The sequence below is a fragment of the Coenobita brevimanus genome, chromosome 94, assembly GCF_032717465.1.
Source record: "Coenobita brevimanus isolate Jiangsu-jjx chromosome 94, ASM3271746v2, whole genome shotgun sequence".
Classification (NCBI taxonomy): Eukaryota; Metazoa; Arthropoda; class Malacostraca; order Decapoda; family Coenobitidae; genus Coenobita; species Coenobita brevimanus.
The window spans coordinates 24,165,997-24,191,673 of record NC_137047.1 but is presented as its reverse complement, the minus strand read 5'-3'; the positions used below and the strand labels follow the sequence as shown (position 1 = coordinate 24,191,673).

At 42.4% G+C, this 25,677-nt stretch overlaps 1 protein-coding gene across 1 annotated transcript in view; it reads left to right on the top strand.

Annotated features, from left to right (window-relative positions):
* Nucleotides 1–25,677, top strand: part of LOC145412864 (ras GTPase-activating-like protein IQGAP1) — a 220,163-nt gene that overhangs the window by 36,680 nt on the left and 157,806 nt on the right. The window contains exons 7-8 of the mRNA XM_080282664.1: nt 15,406–15,490; nt 15,959–16,053. Of these exons, the coding sequence (XP_080138790.1) occupies nt 15,406–15,490; nt 15,959–16,053 (180 nt within the window). The remainder of the gene's footprint in view (nt 1–15,405; nt 15,491–15,958; nt 16,054–25,677) is intronic.

Here is a 25,677-nt window from a genome sequence, read left to right as displayed (position 1 = left end):
TGTCCGTTGCCTCCCCAAACTCGAGTATCCTTTCCCCTTCTGCATTCCTTAGACCATATGCACATCCCCATGCACTCCTTCATAACCTTGGGCTGCTTCACCTACATGACCATTTAAGTCCCCTCCCAAAATCACTATCTCATCATCCCGCATACCACCCACTACACGTATTAAATCATCCCAAAATCTATCTTTCTCTGATTCATCCAATCCTGCCTGTGGAGCATATGCCGATATAATCACAGCTATCTTTCTTCCCAACAGAATTTTCACAACCAATATCCTATCGCTGACTCTCAAAACATTCATAATATATTCCACCCATTTCTCCGCAACCATCACACCAACACCTCCATATCCGTCTGTCCTCCCCTGCCAAAACAACTTATAGCAACAGTCCTTCCCAACAATCTTTCTGGCTGATCCACCCCTGTACCGGACTTCCTGCAAACACGCCACGTCCACCCACCTCCTACTGAATGCCTCAACGACTTCCCCTGCTCTTCCCCTCAAACTTCCCACATTCCATGAACCCACCCTCATCCCCATGGGTGATTTACTGTCCTCAGGCTTGCTTTGAAACCTTTTTTGTTTTGTCATCTTCAGTATTAATAAATGGGGACAGACACAGCACAGGTCCCACTCACCGCACAATCCCAGGTCCAGGCAGTGGATCTGGGACCCCTAGCCCACCAGCTTACCAGTGGCTGTGGTAGTGGCCTCGGGGCACCCTGCCAGGACAGCTGCAGGGACACCCTCCAAGCGCGTCTTGGCACTGCAACTATCCCGCCATTATACACCCACTGATAGGGCAGCCTCCTGGGACGCTACTACCAGGTTCGGGCCCCTCTCTATTGGGCGGAAGCGGCAGCCTGGGAACCGCAATGCCCTGTACCCTCTAGCACAGGCCCGAGCCCCATCTCGCCCTGGACCCATGATCTATGCCGGCGGAACCCCCGCCATGCCTCCCCCCAGAAGTCCGCCATTAGGTAGCGGGGGCAAAGTTTTCTGGCCGCATGCCCTTGCTGGCGCCAACCCCTGTAACGTAGTGGGATACGTTGTGTGAAATGTAAAGTGCATGTGGTGTAGTGCATAGATAGTTAGAGGAAATGTTTGGGAAAGTATGTTGGTCTACTCTCCATGTTACTGTCACACTGAAAAGGTCAGCAAAGGGGGATGGTTAGATAGCTAGTGAAACAGGAGCTCCAGCTCTCCCTATCACCACCATTCCCATTCCCCTCGGGAGTACTACCCTGTTCGGCCCGTGCTACGGGGTAATAGTAGGGGAGTGAAAGATAGGAATAATAGATTGTGGGTGGAGAAGAGAGAGAAATTGAGGAGATGGAAGGAGCACTGTGAGGATTTATTGAATGTAAAGAGTGAGAGCAGTGCAAATATAAGTGGTTGGAAAATGGCTGGGAGAATAAGAGATGAGAGGAGGGAGGAAGAGATCAGTAGGGCGGAAGTAGTGGAAGCAATGAAGAAGATCAAGATGGGAAAGGCCCCAGGAATTGATGGAGTGTGTGGTGAAATGCTGAGGTATGGGGGTGAGATTGTAGTGGAGTGGATATGGTATAGATTGGCTTGGGAAGAGGGAAGGGTTCCAGGGGACTGGAAATCAGGTATAATAATTCCTTTATACAAAGGAAAAAAGGAGAGAGAAGTATGTGGTAACCATAGGGGTATTTGCCTTCTTAGTGTGACTGTAAGAATATATGGTAGAATACTCATTGATAGGGTTAGGCATATAACAGAGGAGTTAGTTGGAAAATTACAAGGGGGATTTAGGACAGGAAAAGGGTGTGTAGATCAGATATTTGCTCTAAGATGTTTATTGGAGAAGTATCTAGAGAAGGGAAAGAAAGTGTATGCTGCCTTCATGGACTTGGAGAAAGCTTATGACAGAGTAGATAGATAAGGTATGTGGAAGGTATTAAGAATATATGGAGTGGAGGGGAAATTGTTGAGTGCTGTGAAGAGTATGTACGAAGGAGCTAGGGCTACGGTGCGAGTGGATGGTGAGCTGAGTAAGTTCTTTGATCTCAGTGTGGGACTGAAAAAGGGTTGTGTGATGTCTCCATGGCTGTTTAATATATACTGTACATGGATGGGGTTGTAAAGGAGGTGCAAGGTAGGGCAGTGGATGTGGGGGTGGCTCTAATGAATGAGGGTGAGATTTGGAAGATTCCGGTGTTGCTGTTTGCTGATGATACAGTATTGCTGAGTGAAGATGAATGGGAGTTGCAAGGTTTGGTGAATGAATTTGGGACAGTGTGTAGGAAGAGGAATCTGAAAGTTAATGTAAACAAGAGTAAAGTTATGGTGTATGAGAGGAATGAAGTCACAGAATGTGCAGTGAGGTTGGATGGTGAGGATATGGAGAATGTGAGTGCATTCAAGTACTTGGGTAGCGTGATGAGTAAGGATGGAACTTTGGGAGATGAAGTTCGTGAAAGGGTACAGCAGGGAAGGAAGGTTGTTGGTTCACTGAAAGCAGTGATGAGAAATAGGGAGATGAGTATGGAAGTTAAGAGGTCACTGCATGATAGCATTGTGATCCCTACCCTGACGTATGGAAGCAACACATGGACCTTACAAGAGGGGAACAAGTCAAGAGTGAGAGCAGTGGAAATGAGTTACTTGAGAGGAGCATGTGGAGTGACATGGAGGGACAGGTTGACGAACGAAGAAGTGAAGGAACATTGTGGGGTGGATGTGGATGTGGTTGAGAAGATTAGGAGAAATACACTGAGGTGGTTTGGACATGTGGAGAGAATGGAGAATGAAAGACTGACTAAGAGGGTGTATGTAGGTGAGGTGAAGGGAGGGAGAGGGAGGGGAACACCGAGGATGAGGTGGAGGGATGGAGTTGAGAGGTATATGAGGGAGGGGGGAGTGAGTTGGGGGGAAGATAGTCAAATGGTGGGTGACAGAGTGACTTGGAGGTGTTTTGTCTGCGGCCACTCTTTGCAGGATTAGGGCGTCGGACTATAGATAGATAGATAGATCTGTTGAAGAGGGAGAACATGGATATCATAGGCGAACAGTGTCTGAAGAATGATGAAGGAAGGGTAGTGGTGAACAGTGGGGATATTAAAGGCATGTGGAGAGAGCATTACAGCCATTTGTCGAGTGAGGAGTTTGGCTGGGACAGGGAAGGTTTGAGCCTGCAGATCTAGTGTTTGGCCCCTGGCCTTTGGTTGACACTGCTACTGTGAGTGGGGCAATAGGCAGGATGCAGGTGGGGAAGGCAGCAGGTGCATCTGAATTGACTGCTGAAGTGCTGAAAGCTTCAGGAGATATAGGACTGAGATTAGTCACTGACCTGATAAATACGATTATTAATAAGGGTGTTGTCCCAGATGATTGGCTAAAGAGTGTAATTGTAAATGTGTACTGAGGGAAAGGTGATGCCTTGGAAAGAGGAAATTGTAGAGGCTTAAAACCCACCAGATAATGAAGGTAATGGAGAGAATTCTAGAAGGTATGATTAGAGAAACAGTGAATATTGATGAGATGCAATTAGGGTTTATGCCAGGCAAAGGGACCACTGATGCCATATTCATTGTGCAACTGATTCAGGAAAAATGGAAAGAAAAGGGAATTGTAGTTTGTTTTTGTTGATTTGGAGAAGGCCTTTTGACAAAGCCCCCAGATGGGCAGTGAGAAAGCCTGGGATTGAGGAGTGGCTGTTGAGGATGGTTATGGCCGTGCATGTGGGTGCTCACACCCAGGTAAGGGTGAATGGAGATTTGAGTAATGAGTTTTCTGTGAATGTTGGTGTGCACCAGTGGTCAGTTTTGAGCCCCTTGTTGTTAATGATGGCACTTGTAGCTCTCTCTCGTGACCTCAGAATTGGATTCCCATGGTAGATGTTGTATGCTGATGATTGGGTGATGATTGCAGAGAATGAAAGGGAGGCGGAGTTTAGGAAGTGGAGAGGTGGTATGGGGCACAAAGGCTTAAAAGTAAATGCAGATAAAACAAAAGTGATGATATCTATGGCTGGTGGCAGTACTGTCAAGGAAGAGGGAGAGTGGTCATGTGTGATTTTGCCACAAGGGTGTGGGAAGTAGTTCCATTTAGTGCAGTGTCTTTGATAAGTGGGTGCATAATAGATGTAGTGGTATTAGAGGTAGACTGCAAAATAATGCTGATTTCATGTGTGCGGTGTGTCGGGGAGATTAGGTGGAGATGTCTGGTGTGAAAGGATTGAAGTTGATGGTGAGTCTCTTCAGTTTGTGAAAGAGTTTTGTTATTTGGGAGACATGCTGTGTGCTGAAGATGGGACTGGAGCTAGCTCAGCGGCTAGAGTGAGGAGTGGTTGGAAGAAGTTCAGGGAGCTGTTGTCTCGCGACATTAAGAGGAATGTCCCACCATTCTAAGGGATCTTTTTTTGTGGTATGTGTTAGGAGTGTAATGTTGTATGGTGGTGAGACCCGGGCAGTAAAGGAAGAGGATATTCGCAGGCTCAAACGTACAGAAATGACAATGATTAGGTGGATGTCATTGCATCTCTGAGTGTGAGGCGTGGGGAAGTTAGATTTATGATGGAAGAGTTGAGAGGTAGGATGGGGCTGGAGTGTATTGATGTTGTGATGAGGAGAGGTAGATTGAGATGGTTTGGGCATGTGGAAAGGATGGAGGATGGTAATTGAATGTAGAAAGTGAGAAGTGATAATGCTTGGGGTAGAGGCGTGGGAGATAGACAGAAATAGACCTGGGATGAGGCCATTGAGTGGACCTCAGGGATAAGAGACTGAATAGGGAAGCTGCCAGAGATTGAGCAGCACGGAGAGCTGTCGTTAGGTGACCAAGGCTGATGCATGCAAACATGTTGGAGCCTTCAGAAAAGAAACAAAACTGTAGCAGCTGGGAGCACATACTACACTACACAATTGACATTACAGTATTACGGTGCTGAGATAATAAGAATAGAAATTGCCTATATTTATTGTGAATACGGAAATAGGGAGAAGTAAGGAAATCTCCTGCATCAATTTCCAAAACTTTGAACTTGATTGATTGGTGTAGTAGATCCATCCATCCATCCATCCATCGTAATAAAAATATTCAGCATGGCTTCTCACTTCTTCTTCTTCTTCTTTATCCATTCCTTTTTTTTTTTTTTCCATAATGGAGTTAAAGCATTTCTTTCCTAGACCATGTGGTAAGTGGGTGCATGAGAGATGTAGTGGTTTTAAAGGTAAACTGCGAGATAATGTTGATTTCGTTTGTGCAATGTGTCACAGAAAGCATGTGGAGATCGTCAGGGACACCCTTCATCCACTTACTCAGTGTAGTGTTGTTTTATGGCCTCTACACTGAGTTACGAGCCAAATGGTTTCCTGTACCCAGGAAACCATTTACATACTATGCTGGGTAGTAACCATATAACCATATAACCTGGGTGTTTGGGCACTCACCATCCACTCACTCCATGTAGTCCTGCTTTGGGTGTCTGCCCTTTCCTCTGTTCATTCCTTCCTCGGTTCATTCCTTCCTCTTCTGTCTTTCTTTCCTTCATTGTTTCCTCTTCCTTCTGCCTATAGATGACTTTACATTCCCTTTTCCATCTTTCTTTCATTCATTTTTTCCTCTTCCTTCTGCCAGTGGGTGACTCTATACTGAGTGACAAGCCAAATGGTTTCCTGTACACCAGGAAACCATTTACCACACTGGATGGTAACCATACAACCAAATTATGGCACTTGTTGGTTTAGTGAATTATTACAGCGCTCCAGTTGGATTGAGACAGTACAAGTTTATATCCAAGGGATGGTTGGGGTTTATTGCTCACGTAATGCCACTCAAGCATGAGTGAGGCTGGTCACTGTCATCTTAAATGTCAGGACTAACTTGCCTAGCCCTGGCCTCTTACACCCGTCATGGGGCAGCATAGGATTGGATGATGGATGGATGAAGTGTCCCCCAGATACCCCTATCCAAAATTGCTAAAATTATGGTAAAGGTTTAGTAGAGCCTCGGAGGCCCCAATGCATGCCCAGGGCCCCAACCAAATGAGCAGATTCGCATGGTCATGTGGAATGTGAGAGGTGTGAAAGAGGAGAGTAAGAGGGTGAAAGTGGTGGATGTGTTCAAGAGTGCGAGATATGCTGTGATGACATGGTGTGAAACTAAGATGAAAGGGTAATAATCGGAGGAGTGGGAGGATGTAAAGTGTATATGGTCTGGCATGAATGGGTGAGGAAGATGCAAGGAAGGAGTTGCTTTGTTGATGAATGTAGTTTGGCAGAGTGGAACGAGAGATTACAAATGTGTCATCTCAAGATGTGTGTGTGTCTAGTTCAAGTTTAAAGTGAAAGTGGCAGTGAATGTAGAGAATGCACTGTGTGAGGACTCAAGTGAGACAGAGAAAGACAGGTTTTGGGATGAGCTGGATGAAATAGTTGGAGAAATGCCCAGGAGCTTTAATGTGATTGTAATGCTGATATGAGTAATAGAGTAGGCTCTGGTCCTGTGAATGATATAGTGGTTAATGATGGAGTACCACAAGATAATGATAATGAGAAATGACTGAAGGACATATGTCAGGAAAGGAGGCTGTACATCTGTAATTCTTATTTTAAACACAAAGTTGCCCGTAAAAATACGTGGTATAGAGGGAACGGGGATCGTATTGAATGGAGCCTGATAGATTACGTGCTCGTAGAGAAATCGATGCTGGGTAGTGTTGCTGATACGAGAGCAGTGAGAGGACAATGTGAAGGTTTGTCAGATGATATGATTGTAGTATGCTAGATCAAGTAGAAGTGTGAAGGATGTAAGTGGTAGATTATTAACCAATGGGAGTGAAGAAAGACCAGTTGGAAAGAATATTTTGAAAGCCTGATGAATGGGAATAGAGAGAGTAGGGCTGCTGTAAACAAGATTGGTTTTGGGGGTGTGCAGAGAAGGAACACAGTGATAGGAAATGCGACACTCGCACAGGTGAAGAAAATGGCTGAAAAATTGGAAAGCAGCTGGGTTTGATGAGGGGTATGCAGAGATGATTAAGTGTAATGGAGAGAGTGGAATGAAGTGCTTGTTGGGAGATATGTAAGAAGACATGGATGAGTGAAACTGCCAGCAGTGTGGAAAAAGGCTGTGATTCTGCCCCTGTACAAAAATAAAGGTGAGCGAAGTGAGTGCAAGAATTGTCGTGGCATAAGTTTATTGAGTGTGGAAGGTATATGGAAGAAATAGTATAGGGAAGGTAAGAGAGATATCAGAAGTCCTGGTAAGTGGTGAACAAGGTAGCTTTAGGAATGGCAGAGGATGTGTGGATCAAATATTTGCAGTGAGACAGATAGTGATGAAGGCTTATGAGAAGGACTATATGGTGTTTATGGCATTCATGAATCTGGAAAAAAGTATACAACAAAGTTGACAGAGAAGGATTTTAGAAGGTTTTACTCATGTATGATGTAGATGGCAAGCTGCTAAGTGCTGTCAAGAGTTTTTATGATGGTAGTGATTGGATTATGAATGGTTGGATGGTGAAGCATGTATAAGGGTTAATGGGCATCTAAGTGACTGGTTCACGATCGGTGTGGGCGTGTGACAAGGTTGTGTGATGTCTCCATGGTTGTTCAGTAAATATATGGATGGGGTGATGAGAAAAGTAAAAACACAAGTATTGGACAGGGGGATGGCATTGGTAATGAGTGGTGATTGATGGGATATCTCAAATTCGTTGTATCCTGATGATGCAGTGCTACTTGCAAATACAGGCAAACCCCAAGATACCATACCTCGACGTAGCTATGGGGGTAGAAATACCACTCTGCCCTCCCGAACGATGGTCTAACCCTGGTTTGATGTGGGTTTTGTTTTTGTAAAACCTAGTTTGATGATGTATTAGACTTAAAGTTTGTGTTTAGATTGATTTGTAAACTGTTTTTAGACTTAGATTAATGTGTTTTAGTCACAGATGGGATGAACGTCATTTTGGTGTACAGTTTACTGTTTGATTTTTTCCAGACTTATTTTTGATGACTTTCAGATTTTATTTTTGGGTTTAGGTGAATTATAAATGCTTTTGGGCTAAGTTTTGCTTGTTTTAAAGATATTTTGGGGTTTAGGTTAGCTTGAAACTTGTTTTGGACTCATTTGGGTGGTTGTAGGTCTTGGTGGGGGGGGGGGAACCCAAGGTAGATTTAACTTTACTTGTTAAATCTACCCCGAGATACGTTACCCCGCCTAGCAGTGGGTTTTTACATAACCAATTGCATTGTTAAACTGTGATATGCCTGTACCAGACAAGAGCTTGGTAGACTAGTGCAGAGTTTTGTAAATGTCTGTGAGCATTGTGCTTTGAGAGTACAGGTAAGCCCTTAATTCACGCGAGGGTTACGTTCCCAGACCCTTCGCGTATGTGGTAAATTCGCGTATACATTCTGCCCTTGTGTGCACATAATTACGCATGTCTACTAAGTATATTACATCTGAATAATACTGTTTATGCATTACATACACCTTATAAACTAGCATAAAGTATGAAAAACAACAAAAATATAAGAAATTTAACACTGAAACCTGACAAGCACAGGCATAGGTGGAGACACTTCAGCAGTCTGGTGCACAAACCCTCACTGCCTCCCATCTGCTACATTCTGCCTTCTTTATTGTCCAAACAGTTGACTCATTCACCCCAAACATACGTTTCCGAGCCAGTTCACAGGCGTAAGTGGAGACACTTTAGCACAGTCTGATGCACTAACCCTCACTGCCTCCCATATGCTACGTTCTGCCTTCTTTATTGTAAGAACAGTTGACTCACCCCAAACACACGGTTCAGAGACAATTCACCATGAAGTCAATTCACCAGCAAAACATGGACGATTCCCTGTCATTCTATAAATACAGTAATCCCGCATATTTCGCGGTAGTTACGTTCTTGTAACCCCCGCGAAAAGTCAATTCCGCGAATACTCTATTAACAATTGAAAACTTGCACTTGTGTCCACCATGCTGCCCATCACACAGTCCATGTCCATACTGATTGCGAGACAATTCGCGGTCAGACAATTCCCCGTCAAAACATGGACGATTCCCCTTCAGAACAATTCGCACCCTGGACGATTCCCCGCCATTCTATAAATATACTAATCAATACTTTCATCAATATACTTATTATTAATTAATCAATACTTTAATAACTATATTTCAGGGGGATCCAGCAGTCTATGTTCAGTAGCGTAGGTTCTGGATATTATTTATTAGTTGCACCTTTAGTCAATAATTAACTTGTTTCTTCCTCGCTGTAGTCGCCTTTGAATTATATTCTAGCGTCACCCATAGCTATCTTCATTAATGAAGGCGAATTGTTTCGTGTTTGTTGTGACTGCGAATTGTCCCGAAACCTCCATACTCATCCCAAAATACCTTCTTACAAGATTGAAAGCACATACTCCATTATGAAGGAAAACGTAAACACCGTACTGTAATACACAATTATCTACACATTTATTAACAAAACAGTACAAAATAAAAAGATGCATTAACTGGTGATAGCAAACACTCGCACGGTCGTTTCTTAGCTTGTCCAGTAACACAATTTTCTCTGCTAAGGTCATAACTTGATCGTTTTGTCACTTTGGAGTTCTTACTAATTGTATTATTAGCCTTTGGTGAGGCTGGCTTACGTCCTGGGGCCATGTGGAAAGCAAGTGGGAGGCAAGAGGCTCATATCATAGTGTGGTTACAACCACAACAGCCACTTAAGGCAGTCAGGCGTGGACTGAAGAATGCGGGACAGAGAGCAGTGTTGCCATATCCAAACAACGAAATTATGCCAGGGCAATGAAAAAATTATGCTAGATTGAGCATATTTGTTCCAAGTAAAAAATGAATTATGCTAACTTGAAGCTAAATGATAAAATTCTATACATATTCGTGCAACATATTAATTATGTATTGTTTACTATGAAAATATTAAAATGAACCTACATTCAGTAAGAGGATAAATATCGGTATCTACCCATACTGCTTTTTCCCACGAAACTTACGTTTTTCTGATGGATTTTGATGTGATTCGTTCGATTTTGAGCATCATTTCCGTCGGAAATAACCAGATTTTGAGATATGACCGCCCCCCATCCCCCTGAAATAATGAGGGATCTTTGGGGAATCGGGGGTTATAAGGAGGGGGGAAAACACAGAAAATGGTCATTTCCGACTGAAATGAAGCTGAAAATTGAATGAATCATACCAAAATCCATTGGAAAAACCTAGGTTTCATGGGTAAAGTACAAAGCTCAAACTTATCCTAACCTAACCGAACCAAACCGAACCTAACCTAAAACCTAACCTAACCTAATCCAACCTAACCTAACCTAACCTAATCCAACCCAACCAAGCCCAAACTGAAAGTAACCAACTATTCAAACATCTTCTTACCTTATTCGTCTCTCTCTCTCTCTCTCTGATTTGTAGCTTTTATTAAATTATTCTAAAAATATTCCATTCCATTCTAAATTATGCTAGAATGATTCTAAAACTTCTAATATGCTAAAAAATATTCCAGACTCGAAAATTTGATCAAAATTATGCTAAAAGAATAAAATTATGCTAGATATGGTAACACTGGCAGAGGGGCCACGGGAAAGGGACAGAGGGTGGCGTGAGTTTACCGCGCTACAATTGGAAGCTGCGGGAATTTCATTTTTTTTTTTTTTTTTTTCTGTATATTCAAGGATATTTTTGTTGAACTTATTAATGCTAAGAAAATCCGCGAGAGGGCAAAACCGTAGACAAAAAATCCGCAAAAAATGCGGGATTACTGTATACTTATTATTGATTAATTAATACTTTAATAACTAATTTTCACGAGGATTTTATAACTCATATAAGTAAAAAACTAGTGTACTGTACTTGCTAAATAAACTGGTATGTAAATAAATGACGGGGAATTGTCCTAACGGAGAATTGTCGCTGACATTCCTCCCTTAAGTTTGTCCAACACTTTAACTTTCTCTGTCAACAACATCACTTTATGAGTCTGTTTTGGTGTGTTACCACATGCATCACTAGCACTACGCTTAGGCCCCATGTTGGCAGACAAGGCAAGCAATCACTGGAAGGCAGAAAAATAAGCCACAAATAATGATTCATGCATGGTTCGACCGTTGGATTCAAACTGACTGTGTGGTGCATGGTAGACCGACCTCCCACACACACACACACACACACACACACATACATATATGTATGCACACGGGCAGCAGGTAGGCATTTTTATATTTTATTTCTCTTGTATATTAAAATTATTTATTTGAATACTATAATTTTATGTTTTAATTATTGTACGAAAAATTCGTGGATAACCGAAATCACGTGAAAAAAGTTCGCGTGAATTAAGGCTTACCTGTAAATGTAAAGAGGAAAATGATGGTTATTGAGAGAGAAGGTGACCTCCAGTGTGTAGTGATTGGCGATATTCGTTTTTTTCTGTAATTGATTATTTCGATTACTTCTGTGGTCATTAATTGAGTACTTTTGGTTACTTTTACCTTAAAGTAGATATTAATAGATTATGGGTATATTGCAGTATAAGGTAAAATTTTATGGCTTCATTGTAGTTTTTCTCTCTCTCTCTGTCTCTCTCTCTCTCTGTCTGTCTGTCTCTCTCTCTCTCTCTCTCTCTCTCTCCAAGTATTAAGTTAAAGAAAAAGATCCAGGAAAAGTGAAAACATAATTAACCCCTTCGGTACCATGACGTAAATACAATGTCATGATCCATCCAGTCGGCAGGGCCATGACATTTCCCCGACGTTATATTATTGTGATGAGTCTGGAAAGTACAGAGTAGCTGGCCCAGGCTTCCAGGCGTTGATACAGAATGCGGGACACACCTATTAGTCCAGTTTTAGCTCCTCCCCTTTTCGGTCTCGTCCAATCACAGGGAACTCGTGGTTAGGGACTTTGTGACGTCTATGCTCTGTCAGCAAGCCAGCTCAACCAATCAGTTGCCTACTGTGGTCAGTCAGGGGGGTGTTGAGCTGTTTTTTTGGCTGTTTTTTCTGCCGTTTTTTTCTCAACATGGTGGAGGAGCTCAGTGATAATTCTGGTGAAGAATTTATACCAGATGATAGTGGATCTGATAGTGATGACGACCTCTCAAGCAGTGAAATAAGTGACGAAACGAGTGATATTGAGGAACGTGTCGTGGAGGGAGGCTGGTGCTTGGTGTCAGACATATTCAGTGGTAAGCGGCCGGAAGAAAAACCACGCTTCACTGCACAGTTCTCAGGCATAAATCCTGCGCTATGTCCCTCACCCCTTACAATGCCTGGAGATGCTTTCAAATACTTTTTTGACTGAGAGGTAATTTCCTCTCTCTGTGAGTTTTGTAATATGTTCTTTTAGTATTGTAGATGATGATAATTATTATTATTATATTATAAGCAACGTTGGGTCTGGTTAGTACTTGGATGGGTGACCGCCTGGGAACACCAGATGCTGTTGGCATCCCTACGTCAAGTGGGGTTGGTGGAGGATTAGTGCCCCTCCCTGTAAAACAATTAACTCTAAGCCCTTGGCCACCCCGTCTGGGATACATGGCGTCTGGCAATGGATGGATGGATGGATTATTATTATTATTATTATTATTATTATTATTATTGTTATATTATTATTATTATTATTATTATTATTATATTATTATTATTGATATATATAATTTACTCCATTCAGATCTACTACAAAGCGGTTTAGAATAGTTCCTTGTTACATAAGATACATGACACTTTTATTTGGTATAATATTGCGCCAGTACGCCATGGGAAAAAGCTGGGATACACCACGTCACGTGCAGTAGGAGGTCCGGTACCAAAGGGGTTAATACTGTACCTGAAAATTTAATTAACCAGTAATCAGTTCTGCTGAGCCACCCGCTGCACAGTCACACAACTCACACACTGCCACACAGCTGGCAGCTGTGTAGTGCACACCCGCCACAGCCTACACAGCACACAGTAGTACACAGAAACTGCATGAACGAGTTTGTTGTTGTATTAGATGTGCCTTCTTCAATGTCTGAGGCTCCGGCTTTATAATTTGCTCATATGTACACAGTTAATTCTCAGCTACCTCTTTTTTTACTTATATCTTCATGAATTAATGCGTTTATTATAAAACAGATTGATATGTATTGGGTAAAATCCAGTGAGATGCACATGTCTGTAATATATATTTCATGTGTAATTTATGCTGGGAGTAATCGTTTGGTAATCGATTACTTGGAACTATAATCGATTAGTGAAAAATTTTACCTTGTAATCGATGTAATCGATTACAAGCAATCGATTATGCCCACCACTACCAGTGTGATGTAACAGTGAATGGAGAGAGAATGGATTTGGTGAGAGAGTTCAAATACCTGGGTACATTGATAGAAAAAAGAGGAAAATATGCGAAAGAAATGGAAAGTAGAGTGACACAAGGAGGGAAAGTAGCTGGTGCCATGAAGGCCTTGATAAGAAACAGAGGCTTGAGTGTTGTAGGTGTGCGAGGCTTACATGAAGGAGTGTTAGCAGCAACTTTGACACACAGATGTGAGACTATGGTGTGGCATGAAAATAAAAAGTCAAGAGTAAGAGCATTTGAGATGGCACTGCTGATGAATGTATGTGGAGTACAGAGAGTGGTTAGGATACGGAATAATGTGATTTTTGAAAGATGCCGAGTGAGGAAGTCTGTGGACACCAGAATCAAAGAGAGTGCACTGAGGTGTTTGGTCATGTTGAGAGAATGGATGACAATAGTGGTGAAAAAGGTATATCTGAGTGAATATGAAGGAGGGAGGAGATGAGGTAGGCTAAGAAGAAGGTGGAGGGATATGGTATATGAGTGTGTGAGGAAGAGAAGTATGGATGTTGGTGAGGCTAAGGGACTGAGAAGAGACTGAGCTTGCTGAATTAATATTGTGTAGAGAAGTGCATAACCAGGGATTTGGCATCTCTTTTTATCGTGACAGCCTTCTGATTGACTCTGTGAGATAGGTACAGTAAAAGCCCTCTCATTCTGCATCTGGTATTATGGTATTTCTGGTATTTCTGCGATTTTCATAAACAGTGCTATTATGGATGTTCTCTGCTCTTCCAGCATTAATCCAAGGTTGTGTGTATTATATCATCAAATATATTAAGTGTAAGTATATTAAACATTTAGTGTTTAGGGTTGACCAATAATACTTGCTAGACACTGATTGCTTTGGGGTGACCGACCACGATTGCTAGAAACTTTTTGGCAGGTTTTCTTGGTCATCCGGCAGTTTCTGCCCTGTCGGCACCTGCTTGGTCCCGAAGATGCCAATGAGAGTACTTTTACTGTATATGTGAAGCTGCAGAACGTGATGAAATTTTTTTGGCCTATCTGATGGAGCTAGGATTCTGTGAGCTTGAAAAATGAATGAATGGAATCGTGGCCTATTGAATTGGGCAAACTTTAGCTTGTCTGGACCTTGCTACTCCTCGCCCTGCCCCAGAGTGAGAAAGGAGGTCCAGATGATAATGATGTTGGTGAAAAGATTGATCTTGCTGGTGAGTCTCCTGAGTTTGTGGAAGAGTTTTGTTGTTTGGGAGACATGTCATGTGCTGAAGGTGGGGCTGTGGCTAGAGTGAGGAGAGGGTGGAAGTAGTTCAGGGAGCTGTTGCCTCTCCTGACACTGAGAGGGCTCTCCCTCCTTGCTAAAGGATGTTTGTATGCGGCATGTGTTAGCAGCATAATGCGGTATGGTAATGAGACCCGGGCAATTAAGGAAAAGAATGTTCACATGCTCAGTCATACAGAAATGACAATGATTAGGTGGATGTGCAGTGTCCTTGAATGCAAGGCCTTGGGGGGCTATGTTTACAATGACAGAGTAGAGAGGTAGGATGGGACTGTAATGTATTGGTGTTGTGATGAGGGGAGATAGATTGAGGTGGCATAGGCATGTGGAGAGGGTGGGAGAGTGAGAAGTGTTAACATTAGGGGTGGGATTGTGTGAGGTAGATCGAAAAAGTCCTGAGACGAGGTCATTGAGTGTGACCTCGGATATGGGACTGAATAAGGAAGATGCTGGAGATTGAGCAGCATGGATAGTCACCTTTAGGTGACCAAGGCCGATACATGCAAGCATTTTGGAGCTTTTAAAAAACAAATGAAATGAACATCCTCAGTAATTATGTTATGAACAGATATGGTTTGGTGCTGAGTGTATGCATTTTACTGCTTAAAAACTATAAGTTCTCTGTAATTAAATTGTTTTAGGCCTAGTATGTTGTCAGTCATACTAGCTGCAATATGAATTACAAAGGAATACAGTACAGCTAAGGTGTGAGCTTATGTAAATTGCAAAGCTATACTTACCTGCTAATTTTAGGCCACACTGTTTTCTGATACATGGTTCTGTAATTTCAGAGCCGTGACCAAGACTACATACCTGATGTGTATGATGAACTTCTCACCCAGGCAGAAATCCAGGGGCACATCACCTATATTAATGGTGAGGGTTACTTATGTGTAGTTTTTGTTTGTGGATTTTAATGGACACAGTTAGGTATAGTAAGATCTCTTATACTCACTTGATGTAGCGCTGGCTACTTCTTCCTTCACCTTGATCATTCTTTTTCTCCGTCTGTCCTCCTTTCTTCCTATTTCTCCCATCTTTCTTGTCACTTTTAATTACTCTTCTTTCCCTTCCAGTTGGCTTTACATAGAGTGAAATAATACTGTAGTTTCCTGTAAGCCAGTAAACCATTTACAACGCTGGGTGTTAACTATATTGCCAGCTCACATGTGTTCCGTATTTGTCAGCAAGTGGGTTGACGAATGGTTAGTGTCCCTCCCTGTAAAACAGCTAACTCAATGACAAATGGCCAGCTTATATGGAATTATGGCATCTGTTTGTAGATAGATAGATAGATTGATATAGCAGCAATTGTTAATGCATTTTTTTTTTTTTCTTTTTCAGCTTTCTGTGCCATGGAGAGAATAGAAGATGCAGTGAAGGATCAAAATACAGTTGCATTAATTCAGGCTCTCAGCTCTCCATTTTTAGTTCTTAAAGTAAGTATATAATTGACAGTAATTATATGTTTATATATTCCTGCAAACTTTCTCTTATGACTACTGGTATCCAGGGTTGTCATTTGATATAATTTTTAATAAAGCATTTTATGACATACTATCTTCACTGTGAGTTGTCAGGTAAATGAGTGACATGTGCCTCCTCCTTTTCCAAAATTTGTGTCTTTAACCTCCCTCCCCCAGTGCTACCCTCCAGATAATGCTTATAAACATACGATGTACAGTGGGTCCTTGTTTTATACAGGTAATTTGGGGAGTAGGTACAGTCCTCATTGAATGAGTTCCACATAAACGGTTCCAGAAGATACATTGTTATACTACTAGTTTGGGGGAAGATCTCCAAAGAATTTTTAAGAAGCCCCTCTTATATCCCTTTTGAAAGCTCTGTCCCTGTCAGACGCATGCATAACACACACTGATCATTATCAGGCATATGAAATATTGATTGTACAAGAATAATGGAAGTAACATTGGAATTTAAATTCACCATAATTCAGTAGTAGAGATGATAAATGCTGCATTTTAGTGAGACTCTGGGTTTAACCCCTAAAGCCCTATCATCATCTGTCGATGTGTTGAGGCCTCAGTACATAGAGTCCTATGATCACTGATCGTACGGTACGCAAACTACCAAAAACTGGCGCGAGGTATCCCTACCTCTCTGATGACGTATATGGAGCTTAGCCAATGGAAAGTACAATAGCTGTTGGTGTCTAGGCTGATTGGTCTCTCTAGATTTGGTGGGGAGGGACCCCCCATGCCATCTCTCCACCTCCCTCTGCCCAAGTGGATCCTGCCCTCTGTGTCCCCTCTCATCCAAACTACCCCCCATCCCCCCTCTAAGCCATATTGGCTGTGTGTGGCAGGATATTCCCTCCCTTTCCCCCTTCTGATGCCCCCCAACTCCCTCCACCTTCATATTCCCCCGTATTTCTCAAGGACGTCCCATTTTTGCTCATAGCAAGGAGTGACTCTCTCTCTCTCTCTCTCTCTCTGATGGTCAGTTTTGCAGTAACTAACTATTAGACATATGAGAGTGAAATATACATTTTCTGGTGTGTAAAATCAAACCCTTCAAATCTATGAGACCAAACTTACTTTGGTGCAATTTATGTTCTCTCTCTACTCAATGGGTAACATTAATATTTTTGACATTATATGATGGTCAAATATGTGGTAACCATTAGTCATATGAGAGTGAAATGTACATATTCTGGTGTGTAAAATCAAGCTTATGAAATCTATAAGAAATGAACATTGTAAGCAAATAGTGTCAGCTGATCAGAGGCTAGTAATTTTGCAAGGCCACTGAGCTCTAAAACAAAGAGCAAAGTCCATCTTAACTCCTAAAGACCTCAATTCTTCCACCCTTTCTGGCCCCAGAACTGCATTCAGTGTTTGGTTTTACAACTTTCACCAAGGTAAACTTTGGTCTAATACATTTCATCATCATCATCCGGATCTCCTTTCCCACCCTAGGGCAGAATGAGGAGTAACAGTGTCCAGACAGGCAAAGTTGCCGAGTCCATTGGGCCACGCTTCCATTCACTCATCATTCAAACCCACAGAATCCTGGCTGTATCTGATAAGCCAAAAGACTCGCCACATTGTGTAGCATCATATAAACGTATCGGATTGAGTCAATCCGGATGCTGTCGCGTTAAAATGGGGTGCCAAATCCCTGATCATGCACTTCTTCTCACAACTTTCATCTAGCCAGCTCGACCTCTTGTCAGTTCCTCATCCTCACCAACTTCCATATCTCTCTTCCTCACCCTCATCCACCATATCATTCCGCCTTCTCCTTGGCCTACCTCACCTCCTCCCTCCTTCAGATTTGCTCAGATATACCTTTATCACCACTCTGTTATTATCCATTCTCTCCACATGACCATACCATCTCAGTACACTCTCTTTGATTATGGTGTCCACAGACATCCTCACTCCACATCTTTCACGAATCACATCATTTCTTATCCTATCCACTCTCTCTTCTCCTCATACATACTTCAGCAGTCCCATCTCCACTGCTATCACTTTTGACTTTTCATTTTCATGTCACACCATAGTCTCACATCCATATGTTAAAGTTGGCACTGACACTCCTTCCTGTAATGCTCATGCAGCTGCAGCACTCAAGCCTCTGTTTCTTATCAAGATCTTCATAGCACCAGCTACTTTCCTTCCTTGTATCACTGTACTTTCCACTTCATTTGCATATTTTCTTCTCTTTTCTATCACTGTACCTAGGTATTTGAACTCTCACCAATTCCAGTGTTTCTTCATACTCTCTAACATCACACTGGGAATCACCTTGTCTCTCAGTTACCATCACTTTACTCTTTTCTACATTTACTCTCAAGGCATAATGCTCGCAGATGTCAACAAAACTCTGCACTAGTCTACCAAGTTCTTCTCTGGTATTTGCAAGTATTACTGCATCATCAGCATACAAGAAATTTGATATATTCCATCCATCACCATTCAGTACCAATGCCATCCCCATCTTCATTGCTCGTGTTTTTACTTGTCTCATCACCCTGTCTATATATATATATTGAACAGCCATGGGGACATCACACAACCTTGTCGCATGCCCATATTGATCGTGAGCCATTCACTTAGATCCCCATTCACCCCTACACATGCCTCACTACCGTCATAAAATCTCTTGACGGCACCTAGCAGCTCACCATCTACACCAGCTCTTCTCAAACTTTTTAGTGTGTGACCCTGTTCGGAATATTTCAAGGCTTTTGCGACCCACAGGGTAAATAAATCACACACACACACACACACACACACACACACACACACACACACACACACACAGAAAGTAGCCAGTATATAGCCTGTCGTAGTTATTATGAATATGCTAATAGCGTAGTTAGAATATTTACAGTTTCGATTAAGTAAATAAAATACATTGAAAGCATTAGGCCTATTCTGTGTCCCTGCGACCCATCAAAATTCCTCTCACGACCCACCTTTGGGTCGCGACCCATAGTTTGATAGTCATTGATCTATGCAGTACATGGCCAAAACCTTCTGCAGTCCTTCCCTGTCTTCTTTGTCGGATGCTTTTTCCAGATCTATAAATGCCATAAACACCATATAGTCCGTCTCATAAGCCTTCTTCACTCTCTGTCTGACTGCAGATATTTGATCCTCACATTCTCTGCCATTCGTGAAGCCACCCTGTTCATCACTCACTAAGACTTCTGATATCTCTCTTACCTACTCTATAGTAATTCTTCCTTATACCGTCCCTACAACACTCTATAAACTTATACCACAATAATTCTTGCACTCACTTGGCTCACTGTTATGTACAGGGGTACAATCACAGCCTTTTTCCACTCTGCAGGCACAGTTTCACTCATCCATTCCTTCTTACATATCTCCAGCAAGCACTTATTCCACTCTCTCCACAACACTTAATCATCTCTGCATATACCTCATCAGCCCTAGCTGCTTTCCCATTTTTCATCTGCATCACAGTGTTCTTCACCTGTGTGAGTGTCATGTTTCCTGGCATTGCATTCCTTCTCTGCATACCCCCAACACCAGTCATGTTTACAGCGGCTCTGCTGTCTTTATTCCCATTCATCAGGCTTTCAAAATATTCATTCCATCTGGTCCTTACTTCACCCCCGTGAGTTTATAATCTACCACTTGCAGCCTTCACGCACACATTTCTTTCTGTTGTCACTTCTACATTTCCACACCTCCTTCCAGAATAACTTCCTATTTTCAGAGTAATTTGCATTCATTTTTCTTTTTTCATCATTTACCTCCTCTTTTTTCCTCTTCACTAATCTTTATGTGCTTCTTGCTCTCAATACAGTATACTGTATGATGTTCATTTTTCAATTGAACTTCTGTTCTGTAACCACTCTAGCCACTTTTTCCTTATTTCCTCCACTGCTCTCAACCTCTTCATCCCACCATGCCGTACCTTTCTTCTTTGCTGTTGCTCTTGCCACACCGGACACTGCTTTAGCATTCATAACCCATTAACTGCTCTATACATTGTTCCAAGTGAAACTGCTCAATACAGCCCTGGCTGCACAAGTCAGTTTCGAATATAGTGCCATGGTGACCAAGGCCGACCCATGCAAGCATGTTTGAGCCTTCAAAACTAAAACAGAAAAAGAAAAAGAAAATGAAAACAATACATTCCAATAGGGAATTAGACACTTCGATGTTCATCCATGGCTTTACCAAGGTAAATACTGAGCTAATATTTTGTTACTATATACTTTGGCTTGTCTATCTATCTATCTATCTATTGCCAGACGCCTCAATCCCGTTTGGGGTGGCCACAAACAAATCGCCTCCAAGTCGCCCTGTCCCCCGCCATTTCACTCCCCTGCTCCCAGCTCACACCCCCCTCTCTCATATACCTCTCCACCCCATCCCTCCATCTCATCCTCGGCCTCCCCCTCCCTCTTTCCCCCTCCACCTCACTCACATACACTCTCTTCGTCAGTCTTTCACCCTCCATCCTCTCCAAATGGCCAAACCACCTCAGTGTGTTCCTCATAACGCTTCCTATCACATCCACCTCAACACCACAACGCTCCTTTATATCCTCATTCGTCAGCCTGTCTCTCCATGTGACTCCACAGGCTCCTCTTAAATAACTCATTTCCACTGCTGTCACTCTTGACTTGTGTCCTTCCAACAACGTCCAAGCTTCACTTCCGTACGTTAGAGTTGGTATCACAATACTGTCATGTAGTAACTTTTTCACTTCCATGCTCACTTCCCTGTTTCTTATCACTGCTTTCAAGGAACCAGCAACCTTTCTTCCCTGCTGTACCCTTTCAAGCACTTCACCCTCCAAACCTCCATCCTTACTCATCACACTACCCAAGTACTTAAACGTACTCACATTTTCCAATTCCTCACCATCCAACCTCGCTGTACATTCACTGACTTCACCTCTCTCAGAGACCATCACTTTACTCTTCCCTACATTCACCTTTAGATTCCGTTTCTTACACACTCTCTCAAACTCATCCACCAAGCCTTGCAGCTCCCCTTCGTCTTCACTCAACAACACAGTATCATCTGCAAACAACAGTACAGGGAGTTTCCAAACACTATCCTCTCTCACCATGGCCACTCCAACATCCACTACCCTACCTTGTACCTCTTTTATTACCCCATCCATGTACAGATTGAACAACCATGGAGACATGACACATCCCTGTTTCAACCCATCCTTCAAAGAGAAAAATTCACTTAGTTCACCATCCACACACACTGCAGCCTTCGCACCATCATACATACTCTTCACAACATTCAACAACTTTCCATCTGCTCCATATATTCTTAACACTTTCCACAGTCCTTGTCTATCCACCCTGTCATATGCTTTCTCCAAGTCCATGAAAGCCGCATACAACTTCTTTCCCTTCTCTAGAAACTTTTCCACTAAAGATATAAGAATGAATATCTGATCTACACAACCTCTTCCCTTCCTAAAGCCTCCCTGTTCTTCTCCAACTAATTTCTCTGTTCTTTCTCTAACTCTGGCTTGTGTTATCTCAATTCCTAAGACTAAATCTGGCCTTTGGGAAATTCCATTTTTACCCCTATGTCTGCACACCACGGACACCTCCCAAAAACCGCCATGTGCAGTTAATGGGTTAACTGACCAATCCCTATATGCATTCCACAGGCTGTCCAGATCCCTGACATTCTATGTTCATTTATTCCAACTCGTCCCCTACTTTGGTCCTGTATTCATCAGCCATTTCTTTGATCCGCAGCTTCTTGACTTTCAGTCTTTCTCCTTGACTCCTTCTCTCTCTCTGTTATGAGTCACATATTCATAATATGAAATATTGTGAAAATGGCACTTTCAGTAGAAGAGGAGAGAGAGAGGGAGAGTGCTTGCTGGGTGGTCATAGGGTGTGGGTTTGCGTGTGTGCTTGCTCCATGCCCTTGCTCCATGCCCTTGCCTGTCCATAACCATAACCCAGTGCTTTTACAACAATAAACATTTCAGTCAGTTGAGCAGCCAGCCACGCCTGATGGTCTGCTCCACTGTAGCCAGGTGTAAGCTAGCGCAATCCTTAAAGTTGATTCATTAATCTTGTAAAGCTTTGCAGTGTCCATCACTCATTCTCCAGCATCTGAGTGCTTGGGAGTGTCCTACTTTTTTCAGTAGTACAGTGAGTGGCACCTGTTTACCCTTGCTACCACAATGAGAGCCATTTTTTGGCATTATGATTCAAGTAGTACAGGTTAAATGCTAAACTGGCAGCAAATTATGTGTGATTCTGACATGCTTGTGGATCAAGGTTGGAGATCATATGTGGCCAACATGGATGAAAGGGTCAGGGAAAGGATAGCTAGAGTGGTGTGTGTGCACATGCATCAAGGCCATGATGTCAGCATCCCATGACCTCCTTGTCACTGTGTGGATGTTTTGAATGTTAAAGTTGGTGATCTGGGTTCATAGCTGCGATCTTCCAGCATAAACCACAGAATGGTCAGTGTAAAGAGAAGGGTATAAATTGGGGTTGCTGTGTAAAGGGTGGTTAGCATAAACAATACCCACGCAAAGCATGGGCCCACTGTCCTTGTTCCAATTTGCCTCACCATGCATGCCACCCTTTCCTTTCTGAACACTATGCATATTTTTTGTTCCTCCATCTTTAACCCGCCGCGTGCCAGTGTCATATTAAAACGGTCTGACATAATTCTGCGGCCAGTGCCAGTGCCGTTTTAAAACGGTTTAAAATAAAAAACTTCACTGTGACCGCATTTTTCAAGATTCGCGGGTAAAAATCGGCAGGCATGTAAGGTAACTGTTCCTCTACCATCTCCCAGGCTGTCAAGGCCATACAGTCACTCACTCCCCCCCTCACACTCGCTCTGCCTCACTGTGCCTGTGTGCCACAGCCAGTGCTGTACATACTGAAGGCATTTTGTAAATATTTTCATGTAAGTGTAAGTTGTATATATTTTCTTGTAAGTGTAAGGACTATATAGTGAAGTCAAGTTGTAAATACCTTCTTGTAAGTGCCAGGGCTGTACGTAATGAAGTCAGGTTGTACCTATCTTCAAGTAAGTGTAAGATAATGCATTCACAGTGAGAAAGACATGCAGATTATGGTATATGCTGAAGTAATAAGTACAGTAATCAGAAAAGTGTACTGAACATTGCTATACCTTCCCAGCATAAATACCTGAGTATACCTTACATAGAAAACGGCTTTCTATCGCGTATGTGGTCAGCGTGAGAGAGCGGCTATACCTGTACACGAGTATGCAGAACTCAATAAATCCAGTTTCCGAGCCTCGGTGAGCATTTTAATGGCAAAATTCGTTGTTTCCACATCAGAATCTATCATTTTTGCAAAAAAAAAAAAAAAAAAAAAAAAAAAAAAAAAAAAGGCTGGCACTTGGGTGACCCATAGGGTTAAAAATAGCTGGCACGCGGCGGGTTAACTTGCACTGTATTAGCCCACCTAACTTATAATACCTGTATTTGCAGGATATTAAATGATATTTCCCCTGACATATCCTACCACTTACTGGGATCGCTGCTAAGCTTGTCCACATCTCTTCACCCACCTCACCCATTTCTGCTGTGACATGGTGAATATGGTACCAGTAATTGCCATGACAACCTGTCAGCCTATGGTGACTGTATACACGTGGCATACTGTCCTGTTTGAGGCTTGTCATCTACCACCATCCCATCCTATTCTTCTGACTTGACTCTTAACATCCCACCTGATCATAAACATATCTCAGATCCCATTGCACCAGAAGGGCTGATTCTTTACAGATCCTTTACAGGCATGATTTTACTTGCTCTACCGATAGATGGAATGGCTTTGGAGGGTTTTTCATTTTTTGTTTGAAGTGCTTTAGTTACAGGTTGAAGGCTAAATAGAGATAATAAGTATATGAAGGTGTAGCCCAGGGATTTTCAAGGTTCTGGCTTCTGTATACCCAGCTCATAGCAGTTTTTGAACTCCTTATTTCAGTAACCACTCAGCCCATGGTTGTCTAAATTTATGGGGTCCAACACAAAGAATACATTTGGGTTCATTGCTCTTTCTAGTACACCTCTTGGATCTATGACTAAGGTCACACATCCATGTGGTCACACAAAAATGTGGATGCCTCTAGTCGCATCTGTTGCTAGCTGATATGCTTAAGCAAAATGAGGAATCCACATTCGTGGGGTGCCACATTTGTGCTGTCTTTGAATTCCAAAATTACTGGGAAAAATGTGAAGCTTAAGAGTTTGTCTTCACAGTTGTTCTCAGATTCATATACAGAAATATAATGAGATACAATTATGCCTTGCTATATGATGAGGTTACATCGTGTGAAAAACCATCGCAAAGCAATTCAGCACATAACAAGGTTGATATAACATGGGTTTAGTGGGGGCAGAGAGGAGGCCTTTGACCACATAACCTTGAAAAAGAAAAAAAAAGTTTGCCCTCGGTGCCCTCAATAACACCACTTATTTCCACTAGACATGATTTCCAAGTTACAAGTTTCAGTATTTCACACAAAAATTAATCACTTCATTTTATATTGCACACTGCATTATTTGTTTCATACTTGCACTGTTTTTTTGGTGATAAAAGTGACTTTTCTATGGCCTTGTGCAAGTGAAATGGAACAAGAGTATCGCAGTGAATGTAAACACTGGGCAGACATCTTGGTTCAAACAGCTGATTGTCAACTTAATTTGGAAGCACCATGTATGCTCAGGAGACAAAATCCAAGTCACAATTTTTGGTACAGTATTTCACACACAAAAAGTTATCACTTCACTTTAATATTGCACACTGCAGCACTTGTCATAAACTTGCATGGTCAGCTGACAGTAGCACTGGTGTTTCAATGGCCTTGCACGCATGAAATGGAACGAAAGTGAGACGATCATCGAATGTTAACACTGGGCAACCATCTTGGCTCAAACAGCTGACTGTCAATGCTTAGGGGGAACTGTGTACGCGTTGAATTGTCGTATGCTTCCACCAGAATTGTCGTTCTAGCGAATTTGCTGTAATTTCACCATTGTTATAGTATAATTGTTCCTTTATACAAAGGAAAAGGGGAGAGAGAAGTATGTGGTAACCATAGGGGTATTTGCCTTCTTAGTGTGACTGGTAAAATATATGGTAGAATACTCATTGATAGGGTTAGGCATATGACAGAGGAGCTAGTTGGAGAAGAACATGGGGGATTTAGGAAGGGAAAAGGGTGTGTAGATAAGATATTTGTTCTAAGATGTTTAGTGGAGAAGTATCTAAAGAAGGGAAAGAAAGTGTATGCTGCCTTCCTGGACTTGGAGAAAGCTTATGACAGAATAGATAGGCAAGGTATGTGGAAGGTATTAAGAATATATGGGGTGGAGGGGAAATTGTTGAATGCTGTGAAGAGTATGTATGAAGGATCTAGGGCTACGGTGCGAGTGGATGGTGAGCTGAGTGAGTTCTTTGATCTCAGTGTGGGACTGAAACAGGGTTGTGTGATGTCTCCATGGCTGTTTAATATATACATGGATGGGATTGTGAAGGAGGTGCAAGGTAGGGCAGTGGATGTGGGGGTGGCTCT